This window comes from Manacus vitellinus, unplaced genomic scaffold (genome assembly GCF_001715985.3).
Source record: "Manacus vitellinus isolate BGI_N305 unplaced genomic scaffold, ASM171598v3 scaffold_0_pilon, whole genome shotgun sequence".
In the NCBI taxonomy this organism is placed as follows: Eukaryota; Metazoa; Chordata; class Aves; order Passeriformes; family Pipridae; genus Manacus; species Manacus vitellinus.
The window spans coordinates 54761056-54777058 of NW_021938789.1; the positions used below are offsets into that span (position 1 = coordinate 54761056).

The 16003-nt window shown below is 42.5% G+C and overlaps 1 protein-coding gene across 1 annotated transcript in view; it reads right to left on the bottom strand.

Moving 5' to 3' along the window:
- The window catches only part of SMAD1 (SMAD family member 1), a 28887-nt gene extending 14667 nt beyond the window's left edge, over positions 1-14220 (bottom strand). Inside the window, exons 1-2 of the mRNA XM_008919541.3 lie at positions 14142-14220; positions 10655-11278 (exon numbers count right to left, since the gene is read on the bottom strand). Coding sequence (XP_008917789.1) covers positions 10655-11054 — 400 coding nt within the window. The 5' untranslated portion in view covers positions 11055-11278; positions 14142-14220. The remainder of the gene's footprint in view (positions 1-10654; positions 11279-14141) is intronic.
- Positions 14221-16003: the final 1783 nt, after the last annotated feature.

Consider the following 16003-nt stretch of genomic DNA (forward strand, 5'->3'; position numbering starts at 1 on the left):
CTTCAGCCTCCAGTGATTAAATGCCAACTTCTTCAAAACACAAACAGAAAAGAGGGAAAGGGGGGAAAGAATACAACTGGTATTGATACAGCACAAATAGGCTCAAAGATATCATTGCAGAATTTACTTTGAGTGCTGCCCCTAATTCACATCCTCCCTGCACACACACAGCTTTAAACAAGGAGAAAAAGCCCTGAAAGGCCACATCAGCTGGGACAGAGACTACAGTGCTCCTGTTAGTCCAACTCCAAGGCAGTCACTCACTGCCATACCCTGATCTCTCTGCAGCTCCCAGGCTTTTTTGCGGGGAAGCTGCTCCTACTGGAGTCACAAAGGAGTTAATCTGAGCGCTGTTCACTCAGGAGTGAAGACATGAGCAGGGGCTGGGCCCTTCCCGAGTATGGAAGGCAGCCAGGAGTTCAAACCATAAAGGGGGATGCACACCCCTCTTGCTCCCCTCGCCCCTGTGCAAGGCACTGAGCTTCTGGTCAGGTTGCAGACCTCAGCCATATGGAATAACAAATTACTGAGGCTCAGAACAGCAAGGGAGGAGGCTGATCTCTGCTGCAGCTGCCAGCTCCAGGAAGAGGTATAATTGAAGGGGAGAAAGCATGAGAGAGTTACTCAGTGCTAAGCCAGCACACCTGTTGCTATAAAATAGTGAAGCAGTGCACATCTTTTGCTGTGCAGATCTCTGCAGGATGTGCCTCTAACCATTTGCAGACACAAGGTCTCCCTTCCTCTTTACCCTCTTCAGCGGAAGGGAACACAGATATAATAAAAAGAAATTATTTTTTTTTTAATTATCATCAGTAGGGATGCATACATTTAAAGGAAACATATTATTGAATACACTGTTGTCTTAAAAAGCTGCTGCAACAGATTTGCAAACTCAACCTCATTAAAATTAATGGAGTAGAACCACAAGTCATCCGACAGCTTGATTTCTGTAATTCTTCAAACACCGGATTAAAAGGTTTTATGTGCTACACTGTGGCTAAATTTTGTTCCCAACCTTCTCTGTCAATGTGGACTTGGATTTGAGAGTTAATACATGATGACAAGCAGTACTATTACTAGTAAAAAAGAGGAAGATAAACCACGTGGAAGCCAGGATGGGTATGTTTGTGGAACTGTAGCTGAGATCTGTGTCTGTCTGTGTCTGTCAAGACAGCCTGGGAATTGGGTAGCTTGTTTTTGGCATGCAAATATTACCAAGTATGCCTGCACCAAACAAGCAGACCTGTGTTAAAGAAATTAGAGCTACAGGGCAATTTCACCCACAGGGCTATTTCATCTAAGAGCCAAAAATGCCAAAAATATAGAAGATAGACCTAGGACAACCTGGCTGTTCAGATAAGTGTTCTGACTAACCACACCAAGGAAGAAATTCTTTTATGAAAATGTAATAGTGGCCTTTGAAGAAAGCTACTGATCTCTACTCTTTTTATCTCCAGCATGTCACCCTGCTCTTCTTCAGAAAACTAACAGGTGTGCTGTCCTAAAAGTGAAGATTTCCTTGGTTTTCTTTTTTTATTGTTCTATTTTCACATTCCAGAGATAATGATTTTAGCAAACAGAGAAAGTCTCCAATTTATGAATATAACTTCTTTTTTTAAAAGTTTCTCTATGAAAAAACCTCAAACCAATCCAAAGGACCTGCTGTACTTTCAGAGTAGCATATTTTCTATCCATATGGGTTTTGATTGTTTTACACAAGCCCAGGTGACAGCTAGCTTCCCTCAAGGGCTCATTTTTTCCACCCCCTTTGCATGTTATGTGAAGATCTCTCTTTCCATGTATAGAAATTGAAAGACCAAACAATAAAATACAAGGGGCCCCATATAAGAAAGCAGACCTCGATCATCTTTCCTTGCCAAAGTAGATTCTACTTCTGTAAAAATTTTATTTATAAAATTTAAAAAAAAAAAAAAGGAAAAATATAAGCAATTGCTGCAACACTTTTTGCTCTTAAAAATCATGATGACTTGGTTGACATATATTCTGTAAAAGGGTTTGTCCCACAACAGGGCCCTTGGTGCTAATGAAGACCTGACAGCACTATCATTAGACAATGCACTTAGATTTCCAAGCATCATATAGCTGCATTTTCATAGGAATTTATGCAAAGCCATGTATGATTTGCTAGAAAACTAAAACTGCAAGTTGGGAAGGAGGGAAATCCTTACAGACTAGCTCATGCTATGTGGAAATGGGTATAAAAACATGGTCAGAGGGGTGTGTACTCCATGCTCTAGAGAGCAAATCCTGCAAAGACACAGTTGTAAGAAAAAATAAAGAATTAGGAGAAGGGGAAAAAACCCCCAAAACCAAACAACAAAAGCCAGCAGCTGTGTTAAACTAACAAATTTCAACCCTCCTGAAGACTCCTAGCTTCATTTCCTGCCTTTGAGGTCACAGCAGCTGAAGCTGGCTGTGGCATCCTGATGAGCTCTCCAGTCCCACGGTGGGAACAGAGCAGGTACCAGCATATGCTCAGCTGAACGTGCTTAGTTTTGCTTGCTGTCTGCAGCACTAGAGAGTCACTGAAGCATGCTGACTGCAAGGGCTTGCCAAGATCTTGCTTGTAAACAGTAAAACACCATGCAGAAAAAAAAGTTTTAATGTCATTGCGTTTTCTCATGTTGCCTAAAACAAAACCTGGCAAAACTGGTTATTCTTTGACCAGATGACAAGTTCTCATATACAAAGACTACACTTAGGATAGAGTTTATTCTTGGCTAAAAAATAAAAAATTAGTAAGAATTGTGTCAAAAGCAATCTCTGAGGATCAAACTACTTTATACTGTTCCAATAACACCTTGGCTGTGGTATCACAGCTTTGCTTTGTTGTTTTCTCAAAAGGAGAAATTCCAGTCTTTCAGACTTTTGCTCCAAACCTCTGTTATAGTAATTGCACGTGAATAGGCTCAATAATAGCTATTCAGCAACCTGTGTTTGGGTGACAGGTGGACAAACATGCCAAAGTTTCTATTCCAGGAGAAAGCCAAGAGCTGTCTTGTTTTCTCAACTCCTAATTTTATTTTGCAGTTTCAGGAGACCCTACAGCCTGATCTGTCCTTTTACATAGTTACAACTGAAGACTGTATTTAAAAAAAAAGGCAAAACAGTTGTTACTTTACTGACATTACTTTTACATCAGACATCTGGTCTAAATGCATTTGGCAAGCAATATTAGTACATTTCCTGCATTACAATATTCAGCTAACATTAGATTTTATTTGCGGATGCTCTGATAAGCTAACGTTTTGATTAAACTGACATTTGTCAAGGTCAGGTTCAGAATTTAGTACTAACTGTATGCACATTAGTGAAGGAGTCCCTGTAAGCAGATTTGGTGGAGAAGCAGTCCTGATACAGGAGGAAGTCACTGTGATAGTGTATATTAACTCAGACATTTACACAGACCAGAGTTCAAATTACCTGTACGAAAGCCACAGTCACCATCCTACTGAGGAGGTTAAAACTTGGGAGTCTGGTCTTTCAAGTCAGAAGAAACATCTGTGTCTGGTTAATTTTAAAGAAAGAAAACACACACAAAAAAGGGACAAAACCATATCTTTCTTGACAAGTTTTATCCCTTTATTGTTGCTTATTTTTCTGACACGTGGTGAGGTTAGACAAGGAAAGGCCTGCTGTTGGACCATTCTCTCCTTTCACCTCCCTATTTCAATTCCTCTCCCCCAGGTCAGCTCGGGTGGGGAATTTTAGAACTGAATTCTGCAAAGCCAAAATGAAGGAAGTTTTATACTGCTTGCCAAGCAAACGGACAGTTGCTTTTGCTATTTCGGGAAACCATCCTATAATTGTGCCCACCTGTTGTAGCAATGCTATTTTTAAAGTCACGCCCAAGAGCAAAACCTCTCAGCAATCACCCTCTGCTCCCTCACCCCCAGCCCACAGAGGTGCAGAAATCCTGCTACGGGAATCACACAGGAACAAGGATTTTTCTAACTCAGTTCTACATATTAACCCTGAAGGGATGCACCGGTTTTGCCCTCCCTTACACCCCTGGAGCAGCTTCCCTTTCATCTGTCCCTCTTCCCTTTTCTTCAGGATGCCTGGCACTGCCAACATTATCCTCTAACAGGCCTGGTGCTGTGGGAGCCGTGCCAGCAGCTGCTCCTGGGCCATCACAGCTCTTCCACCTGACTGGAAACAGCACGGAGGCTCTCACGCTGTCTCCTCCCTTTGCCCAGGTACTGGGGGGTGGGAGCCACTGAGCAAGCCCAGGACCCCAAAATGCCCAGCCAGACAAGCTCATGGTCCCAAAGGGATTTGCCACTCACTCCCAGATTTTCTCTGCTGGCTCCAAACTTGCTCAGGACAGACCTGCAGCACCTGAAAATTGACAGTCCCAGGAGCTGTGTTTGAACCCTGCCGCTTGCCAAAAGCAGCATCGGTGATCCAACAGGTGACTTCAGGGCTGAAGTGCAGTGGGAGTACACCATGGTGGGTTTTTAAAGATCCTCTTCTGAATTTCCCCCATCTAGGCACCATTTGGGAATATTTTCATGTGTCATGATCCTAGGGGGATGAGATGGGGATGACTAAATGACCCGTTTCATTTTTCAGTAAAGTACACCTAGAGAGTGAGTGCTCACAATAATGACCAGACCAACACACACAATTAAACACCTATGTGATTTCAAATGGTATTAGAAAGCTCCATTAAGCATGCTTTACTGCTCTTTCACTGAGGACCAGAACTGCAGTGCTGTACAGGGGAATATTCAAGGACCACATGAGTTTAAATCTGCCTCATCCAGGATTTCCACCATTTCAAATTTCTTTCTGCACCCCTGGTGCCTGCAGTAGGTGTGCTGCCTTACAGAGAAACACTTAAGAGCAAAGAGCAGAGGAGATCAAAGACAAATATGAAAATAATCAGGTTAAAGTCATAGGCAGGGAGTCCACACCAAGAGCAAAAACAGCATAACACACCTACCACTCTCCTCAGAGCCTGGGGACCTGGCCTGTTCTTATGGCAAAAAGCAGCTGTACACATAGGTAAAATGTTTCTGGCCAAAAAACAAGCTTACTGAAGCAGACACACACTTTGAATTAATGGTTATAATGGAGAGGAACATCACAATCTTGAGGCGGAATTGAAAATTCAACTGTTATTTGTCTTCATCACAAAAAAGCAACCACTGCTTGCCCCCTGGTTTGGGAGGAACAATGACACCACCAGCTTCATAAAGCCCCTCGATGTAGAGCAGTCTGCAGCCAGCTCTCTGAAGAAAGAAGCTTAACTGAGGAAAGTTATCCAGTCTTTTTTATCTACACCTTATTGCAAAAGAAAAAAAAATGGACCACTGTAGTTGTTTTCTGCCTCCAAGTGTCTGCACTAAGGGGCTGGTCAACCCAGACAGAATATGACAGATCATCTGCTTCTGGACTGACCAGTTTTAATACCCCCAGCACTTCAGGCTTCAAGCACAGCAGGGCATCTGTAAGCACCTCCACAAATGACTATCGAAAAGGTAACCACTGCATTTCCCAAGGCAGGTTTAAGCTCATCCAGATCAATAAAGAACAAGTTTCTCCCAAGCCTCCAAGAGGTATCAGCAGCCTCTGGACATCTCAGGAGACAACATGTGGGGTGGGGGTAACCATTTAGAGAAACACTCTGCACCTTTAACCATTTCCACACATTAAACATAAAAGAGAAGTTAATTCCTCTTTTGCCTCCTCTGTAACATATTATAAATTCAAAAACTAGCAGGCTGATGGGCAAGGACGCTTAGTAGAGGCAAACACAATTCTGCATCACATGGAACAGAGGGGAGCTGGTGTTCACTGTTTAAGAAAATTAAATATTCAGTTTCTCCATTTTCCTTCTTTCCTTTTAGCCAAGGCAAAAGAACTGAACCTCCTCCCCTATAGCCACATCAGAGGTGTGATTTATTATTATTATTTTTAATAGCAGTGTCAGTTTAAGCACCTTTTCATCCTCCCTGTTCCCTATGCCGTTCCTTTTGTTTTGCAGTTAGAACAAACAGAATCCAGGCTTAAAAATAGAAATTCTGGATGACATCTTTCATCTGATCCCACAGACATAACTGAGGACAGAGGCAAGAACAGAGGCTGTGTCTCCACAGAAACCTAAGGATAAAAGAAGGGAAGGAAGTGTCTCAGGAAGGACTTCCAAATGTCAGTTCACAGATTCTCCTGCAAAACCTGAGAGGTCATTCATGGCCTTTTCAGGGAGATGAGAAACATCGTGTCTGGTTTTTCCTCACAGCCTCTATGTATGCTGTACACCTAATTATTTCTCAAGTCTTGATCATAATTAAGGACAGTCCCAACAGGTATCTCTAAACCCAAAACTAAAACTGAGGAGAAAAGGCAGATTCAGCCAAGCAAGCACACCAGTTCAGCTAAGCATGCCAGTTTTTAAAAGGCATTGAATTCAGACCTTGCCCTCCTTAATTAAAAGCTCTGCTTTGCCTTGCCAAGGGAGAAATCTGACAAGCCATTAACCACCCTGATCCAGAAATAATTCTGCACACAAGGGGCGTAGGGAACAGCAGTGAGCTACTGTAACACATGAAGAGATATTTCTTCCTGGCACTCGAGGACAAGGTTGCATTCCTAATCCCAGCAGAAAGAGTCTCTACTTTCTCCTCGTGTTTCCCTCCACCTCCACTCCTTCCCAGATGTCCTCCTCAGGGCTGTGTTGGTACAGATGTTCCCGCAGGCAGGAGGCAAGCCCCTGTGCTGCTCTGATCAGCCTGAAAGATAACACAGCAGGGGAGGGAAAAAGTGACTGTGATCCAGTTCAGCACAAGGCCACGCAAACAGCTGTGCTGGCACAACACAGTGAGCAGGAGCGCTCCACAAATCTCACCACAGAGTCTCCATCTCCTGAGGGGCAGCTCGCTGGTTCCAGGCTGAACAAGTGTCACAGTGTCACAGGAAGGCCACCCTTCCTTACCTCCAGCTTGTGCCCCCATGATGCTGTGCCCCCACCTGACTCCACAGAGAGTGAGCTGAGGGCAGTGAGCTTGCCAAGTTAGCCATGCCAAAGAGTAGTTTTTTGTCTGTTTAGTTTTCCTGATCAACTCTCTGCAGGATCAGACAGGCACCCGTGCCTGTGCAGAGCCTCCTGGACAAGTTAGCCATGAGTGTGGTCCCATCATGTCACACCCACGTGCCTGCCAGGTGCCACGTTCTCTGTGTGCGAGGACAGTGGCACAGCCAATGCTCAGGGACACTGGGAGATTCCCTGTTTGAGACTGCTGATAGTTTTCTCCCTTCTCTCACTGTTTACAACCAGCTCCTATCTAGCCTGGCCAACAGAAAAATCTCATTTGGATTCAAGCGTAGCTTTGTAGCTAGCACACACACCACAGCGTGCCAATTTTCATGTTTTCCAAGCTTATCTTCTCAAGCTAAACATTGAGGATGCAATAAGGAATCAAGGCAGAAAATCCAGGCATGCCTCTGGCACTGTGAAAACTGAGACACATTCATAGTACTGATTTCCCAACAAAGACCATTACCTGACTTTATGTAGTTGAGGATTTACCACTAATCCGCACCTCAAAACTCACCACACAGAAACAAATCACATGACAATCAGCAGAAGAGTGAAAGTATAGATGCCATCCTGTGTATGGATCATACATATCAGCTCACCAGTAACTGGTTCTGCACAGAACAGTTAAATACAGACCACGCTGTCACTTACAGACACAATTTCATGATGTACCTTGCACCCAAAACACGTATCGCACACAATCTGAGCTTCTGATTTCGCTTTGTGGAGAGAAAGTACATTTCTAACCCTTCTGCAACGATAGCCTTGGAAACACAAACCTTGGTATCTGTCCACAGTCCACAGACTGTTGTAAATGGTGACTCATGCATGAATTCCCACCACCCATTAATCTCAAAGCACAAGCACTTACGCAGCAATAATGGTGTTTTAATGTCCTGGCAAAAACGGGGAAAAACGGTTAGCAGAGTCTGGGAGTGACTGTCAGGAAACGAAGATAAAGACCGCGCTTGGAGAACAGCAAGAACAAGGAAGGGACAGGAAAAAAGAAGTCAGAAGTTACGAAGCATAGCTCTCCAAGCCAAATGGGAGTTCAGCTACCACCTGTTTCCAAAAGCCATGTTTTCCCATTCATCTCCATGCAATATCCCTCATAACAATGGCAGATCTGTGGCTGACTAAATACAAAACCCTCCTACATTACACACCCAGCCAGAGACCTCAGTAAAACCACAGTGGGCTTCACCCCCACTGTGGCACTTTGGCAAGGTGTTACAGGTTCAAGATGTAACTTCAGCACATATATTACACTGCACCTCCAGAGCCCGGTGTAACGGGGCACCCAGGCACAAGGGAACACTCACTCCTGGTCAGCAGATACCTCCACAATATTTTAAATAGTTAGAGCAGCACTTTGAGCTTGTGAAGGACTGAATATTTCTGTCAGCTCTGTCAAACTGACTACAGCCCTAATGCTTGCAAGAAAACTGCCCAGTTCCCTGTTAGGCTATTGACCAAGAATAGCTGGTTTTTCCTGAAGAAGGGCACTCTCTGGACAAAAAGAGAAGCATTTTGTTTCTACTGTCTCCAACTTGATTAAGCCAATGTTTCAGACTGTTTTTTCCCAGTTACATGAGCAAAGAGATTTTTATCTCATCCAAACACAACTGAAGAGCAATCCAGAATTTGGGTTTACAGTTCATAACCTTTTGCTCACTTTCCCAAATACAAAACACTCATAAGATAACTTAACACCCCAACCCCAGCTTTCCAACCCCTTAAACTACTTGGTAGCACTCAGCTAAAATGTATATTTTAGTCAGACACCTTTTGAAAGTTCTATTTTTCTCTTGCATAACTCATTGAAGTGGACATATGAATGTGAACATAATCTGAAGCTGCACTAGGGGAGGTTTAGGTTGCACATTAGGAGGAATTTCTTCCCCAATAAAGGATTGTTAAGCATTGGAATGGGCTGCCCAGGGAGGTGGTGGAGTCACTGTCTGTGAGGGTCTTTAAGAAAAGACTGGATGTGGCACTTAGTGGCCTAGTTGACATGGTGGTGGTTCAGTCATAGGTTGGACTCGATGATCTCAGAGGTCTTTTCCAATCCAATAAATTCTGTGATTTTGTGATTCTTTGAAGCGACAGGATATTTAAAAATACTCGGTTTTTAATATGGTGTAAATGGTCCAAATGAGAATGTTCTCAAACTCAGTAATTGTTTTCAATATTAAACCAAAATTAGTTAGAACGTGCAATTTAGCATTACAGTAAGAGCCCAGTTGCTGCTCAGTCTGACAGAAGTAGATGTCTTTCAGAAATCCTAATTTTCAGTGTTTTGGAATACTGAATGTAAGCAACTAATGCAGACATATGCAGACAGCTAGCAGTAAAAGGACACATGACTGTTTTACTATTCCACTTCTACTTAAAATCAAATTAAGAATTTTCCTCAATTTCAAATTTTTAAGGGAACTGTTTTTCCAGTACTGAGTACCTTTGTTCAAGTTTTTGCTGCATAAATACTTACATTATGGGTATTACCCCTGCCATTCACATGATTTCCAAGTTAAAACTAACACACCAAAGGGAAATATTTAGCATCAAGATATGCACTGTGCACTGTAGATCCAAGACAAATGCCATTTCCATTCACAGAAAAACAATTTTGCAATGACCTTATTTCCACCACAGTTCTGTGTGTCCTGGCCACTCTACACAAAGCTTCACAGTTTATGAAATGCCTAACAGTGATGGACTTCCCACTTTTAAACCATGAAAGTCCACCCATGCCTGCAGTGCTTTTCTACAGCTCTACACCCTCACGAACAGCGGGAGACTTGGAGACTAGTGAAGATACATCCAAGCACAGCTCATCTTAGCCCCTGCAAGTATTCCCTGATAATAAACTTGCACTAAGAAAAATTAAGCACAGAAGTATCAAAAAGAGGTTTGGCCTTTGAGGAGGAGGTAGAGAGAATGGATTGCACCTTAAAAACAAAAGAAGCGAGGCAGAGGGTAGCAGGTAAGCAAACTGCGCTTGCAGAACAGCTGACAGGAAAATTTCACATAAAATTAAACATAAAGCTTTAAACTGAAGGGGTTATATTCTGCTGTCTAAATTCAAAGTCTTTCCAAAAGGCAACAATTGCGGGAGATTCTAAATACAGTATTATTTTCTGGGGGATGAAGAAACAAAAGTGATAAAGCGAAATAATAATTTGGAAATACTACCAGTACTGCTGCTGCTATAATGGCAGAACGGTTTTTGTGCACAGACTGCAATTAATCCTTTTTGGTTACCTTGCAATGTTTCATATAAATTCATTGATCTGCACAGTCCAGTAAACAACAAATTAATTGAGGGATAGTGGGCACCCAGATGATACCAGGTATATACTAAGGCTATACCTCTGTACAGTGATAAAACATTTACACAAGTGAGGCATTCACCACGTGAAAGGGAGAACTGTTCATAAATGCTTCCATCCAGATAAAGTGCAGAGGAAGAATCTGACATGTGCAAACAGCCACTTTTGCTTATTCAAGCTGATGAGTCACATGATTAATTGCCACACTTCGCATTGTTCAGATAAGGTGTAAAGGCACAAACAAGGAAGAACCTACCAGGACTCTCTACCCGCTTGTAGTGGTAGGGATTGATGCAAACCTCCTTCTGTTTTGAGCCGAAGGGAAACTCGCAGCATTCCAGTGGTTTCAGTTCGTGGTGGCTCTGCAGGTCCGGCCAGCGCCACACTCTGCAGTAAATGACGTGCGGGAGCCCCTTCCGGTGAGACACCTGGAGCCTGCCGTCCAAGGAACGAGGAATTGTCACACAGTTGCTGGGCTGACCAGGACAGCTTAAGGCTTTTTCCAGCTCCTCCATAGCACCTTTCTTCTTCTTCAGTTTTTTCACTAAGGCGTCAACAGCTTTCTCTGCCCATTTTTCTTCTTCGTCCCCTTGCTTCCATCCCAACAGCCTCTTCACTGCTGGGCTGGTGAAGGAGAATAAACTTGTCACATTCATGGTGACCCCACTGTGTTGATGCCACAGAACCAAGCAGGAGAGACTGTCCTGTTCTTCCACCACCACCAGGGTACAGCAGACTGTGCCAGTAGTCAAAAACAGCCTGTATCAAATAATTCCGGTCCTTTCTCCTTTTCAATCCTCCAGTCCCAGGAAGGCAGTGCTGACATCCCCCCCTGATGGACGTGACCTTCTCATTCTTCTAAATTCTTCTGGTCAACAACCTGCAGGAGAACATCAGAGGGAGAGAACAAAAGGATTTTACCTTTTAAGTTATCATACAGCTGTTAAAAATATCCCCCAACCCAACCCACAAGAGTGGTGTGACCAAAAACCAACCAACACCAAAACAACCAGCAACAAAGTGTTGACAGCCTCCAGAACTGGATTTGAGGCACATCTGATGAAGACTTAAGCAGCAGGGTCTGCTGCTGAACCCTGTATATCCCTCTCTCCAAAACAGCCCCGAATAAATGATGTGATGACCCTGGAAAATAATGACGCATTATAAACAAAACCAAAAGAGGTTGAGGGGGAGGTTTAGTAAGAGGAGAGGGTCAGGGGTGAAGGTACAGGGTGAGACAAGTCCCCATCAGCTCAGCTCCCTCATCCAGTTTGCTCTGTGGCCTCAGTGATTTTTGTGCCACATAGCAAGGGGGACAGCAAGTGTGTTTGCCAGCTCCAAACAATACTTCTGCTTGGTGCCCAAGCAGGGCATCAGCTAGTACTGTGAGAAGCTCCATAGAAAAAGCCAGAACACAAGAAGACACGACTGTATTCCCACACACAGTCCATAAAAGTTTTTCCTATATGAAAAATGTTGTCCACATTAAATCTAGCCTAAAACAGTCCCTCAATTTCATTTTTCCCTGTTAAGCAGGAAGGGTACTCCCCTCTGCCTGTCAGCTGTTGCAACCTTAACCAGCGAAACATCCCAAGGAACCAGTGCAAGATCACTAGTGCTTTTTTTATTATTTATTTTAGAGAGCAGATGGAAGCAATATGCCCCAAGAGCAATGTGCTACCCAGCTCTCTCCAAACTGCCAGTCATGCAGTTCAAAAATCACTGCACTAGACTTGAGCATAGCAGGATCTGAAACAAAAACAGTGCAGTTTCACCTCTGACTTACTTTGGGGAACAAAGAAAAAAAAAAGAAAGAATGAAACTAGAAAGATCCTTGCCCTCATCTCACATGAGGAAAAAAACTGGATGTCCCCACCCCACCAAACAGCCCTCACAGCTCACAAGCAGACTGTGAGGGAATGCTATCATGAACTTCACCAATTACATCCTGACCCTTCCTGTTGCAATGTCTGCCTGATGTTCTCAAGGACACGCAAAGGAGTGGGAAGGACGAGAAGTCCTGATAAGAGGATTTTAGACAGCACAGTGGTCCTTGAGCTGGGAGACGTGGAATGGGACTGAAGTGATGGTGAAGAGGGGGAGGAATTCCACACAGGAAGAAGTCCCTGCTGTGAGCAGCAAGTTTTGTACTTGCCCACGCTGGAAGCAGGCAAAAGGCTCTGCCAGGGCAAGCAGAAGAGACCCAGCAGAAGCGGGGGAAAATGAGACAAAGAGCACTACAGCACTCATTTTCAAATAGATAGACAAGACAGGAAACATATCCTGGACTGGATACCCACAGGTTGCAGAGGAAGGGGGAAGGGGAAAAGGATATGAATGTTTTCATTGCCATCAGAATGACAGAAAAAACCCCAACCAAGCAGCAACCTATACACACAGAGAATAGAAAGTGTCAGCACACCCACCTCAGACAGGATTTCATGGTTACACTAAGAAATTATTGCAGAACTTAAAACCGCAAATGCTATGGCACACTTACTCTCTTGACTGTCATGCATTGTAATGGTTTCATAGTATACCACTATATTTGAAGCACTTTAAGCTGAAAACCATCTACTTGGTTCAAATTAATTTGTCATTAAAACAGTTATCTAATTGCAGAGATTCAGTTTTATTGGGCTCAGTACATAAACTACATTTATGTGAATAATGATTATGGACTGAGACACAGGCCATGTCTACCTGCACTTCATACTGGTACTTCCCATTTTTTATGCTAAGAATTGTACTTGAAATAACAATGTCAATGCAATGGAAGATTTGCATGAGCCTGTATCAAATTTAAGAATTTGTTTTGTTACCTGAGCATGAGCCATACTGTTAAATAAGCTGAAACTCATTGACTGTACTCCAGGTATACTTTATTCTTACATACACTGTAAAGTACTCTATTAAAGGGCTGTGCTAATCTAAGAACTGAATAACCAGAACTTCAGTGCATGTGCTTTAAATATGTTTGTAAGTAACTGAGTTATTCTCAACTCATATATACTCTGTATCTTAATCAATATTCTAAATATAATTTTTCACTATTTTTCAAACAAAAGATACAAGTTCCACACACAAAAGTTACAAGTTCCTGTAGTATATCACCAAGTAAAGCTTTCTACTTCACCTCCATCCAAATGAAAATCTTATAAAAAGATTCAAAAGGCTTGAGTTAAAGGTCTAGTAAAGAAGAAAGTACGAAATTTAAATTTCGACCCAAACTTATTTCAACATTGATAATGTTTGCAGATGTGGTTCTACCTAGGCCTGACCCATTTTCACCAAGCTGTGAAAAAGGAAAAGTCCCATCTATTAAGACCGTATGTTTATATCAGTGCCTGAAAACACAACCCTAAAACGAGCTCTGCAAAGACTAAGACGACATTTAGATGCAGCCCCAAGAAGTCAGACCGAAGATTTTTCCAAAGTCTTTGGATCAAATCCTGCAACACACACACACGTCCCACGATCAGGCGCTCCAAAACACACTTCACCATCACCATCACAGGTATTATCTCAACAGCTGGCACCTCTGTGGCAACAACTGCTGGGAGCAGGAGGAGCAGCATTAGCTCGCAGGGTATGCTTGGAAGCAACACAGCTCAGCAGGACCCAGCCGGCCACCAGCCTCCAGCCCAGAGACTCCTGCTCAAGTCCCGCCTGCCCCAACAAAGCCTGAGCGCGTTCCAAGCCCTGAACAAGGCACGAGATAAGGAAAGGGGGAGAAAACTCACAGGCTGTTGTACACTAGTCACACTAAGCTCCAACACCGGTAGTAAGCTAAAAAAGAAGAAAAGAAAAAATAGAGAAAGCAATGTATGTGGAGATTTTCGTTTCCAAGAAGCAGAGAGCCCGTCCGCAGGGCTGAGCCCTTGCCAGTACATTCCGTTTCCCTTTCTGCCACACTTGGTTTCTGCACTGCATCATTTCCTGTATTACTTCTGCACAAAGTGGTCTTATCAGCTGGAAGTGCAAAATAAAGATTAAACCACGAGTCAGCAGATGACACAGTCTGCGTCCTTCTTCCCCAAATACACGTGCACGTTCTGGGAAAGTGGGAGTTAGTATTTCCAATAGCTGAGTGACCACCAGCCCTTGAAGGGTGTGTTTATTCACAAGGTAGGGACAAAACAGAAACTTAAGCCAAATGACAGGACAAAAGGCAGCCCGGAATCAGTTTAGAGGAAATTGAGTTGTTACCCACTTATCAGTCACACTTTACACATCAAAACCCATGCACTTTTTATTATGTGTTCTGTCTGCTGATGGATGAGTTGGAATCAACAAATTTCTTTTAAATCCCAGTGCTGCTTTATTTGTCTTCCTTCACTGCTGTGCAGTGTTTAAAGATTTGTGTCATCTTTGGACTAACTTACAGACCTGCACAAAGCTTATGAGAAACCTATAAAAAATAAGTGAACATTTATATATATATATATATATATATATATACATATATACACATGTTTAGCCTACTTTATACTTAAACAAACACATTTAGGCAAAATGCTTAAGACTGAAATTCTATTTTTCTAGCCCTCAAAACTCGGTCATCAACATTAAGCAGACAGTAAAATATTCAGTGAGACTGTTTTCGAATTCCCACAGAAGATCCCATAGGAAACTGTCCCACTTTGCATAAATGACTGTTTTTAGTGGGTGGAGAAAAGGTTAGGACAATTAGATGATCTTCTCCCAGAGGGGTGGGGGGGGAGCAAAACAACTTCTAGCCCAAGTTTCAGGCAAACAAGTGGCTCTAACTCTTCTACTAATTTCATTATTTGTATTACAGGCTCAGTGATGCAGGCAAAAAGGATCCTATTAAATATTCCTAATATATGCTTAATACAGTTAGACATAAAAAGGGGCAGGAACCACAGTGAAGAGAATCTACATAATTGTTAATAGAGAAAAACATCTAGTCTATGACTACATTTTAAAAATTCAATTTATCTTATTTTAGTCAACATACCTCCTCCCAGTGTCTATTACTTAGTAACAATATAAAGAAATAAAAAGCAGAGGGATTTTAATCTGCTTCTTTAAAAATATTTAGTAATTTACCTGCTCTGAAAGACAGATATTTTCAGCAACTCATGTATTCAGTACAATATTCAGAACTTTAGGTGGAAGAAAAAAAACAACAGATTTTGGCAGAGAAGCCAGGGAGCTATCACTTTATTCCTGCAAGAACTATTTCCTTGTATTACTAAAAAGCATGCAGTCTAAGCAGTTGTAATGCTAGAATGTGTAACAACATATTGTGCATTAACTTCCTCTAGCTCCCTATTCTTGGAGCAAGAAGCAAAAAGTTTCGATTTCTTTCTTCAAGTAATGTGACTTGTAAAACAAGAAGTCCAAAGTCTTCTGCTGAATTACCCTGTTTTTAATCAACAAGTTCTTTCTTTGCACCTCCTTATGGCAGGAGATCAGATCTTGCTCAGCTTGGAAAAATGCACTGAAACCTGGTAGAAACCTCAGTGACATTACAATACACATGTAAAAAGAAAACAAGTTTCATTTAAGAGTGCTGTAGAGCTCATTAGAGAGTTTATACAGAACCTGAATTGGCTTTCCTTGTAGTTCAGCAAAGCAC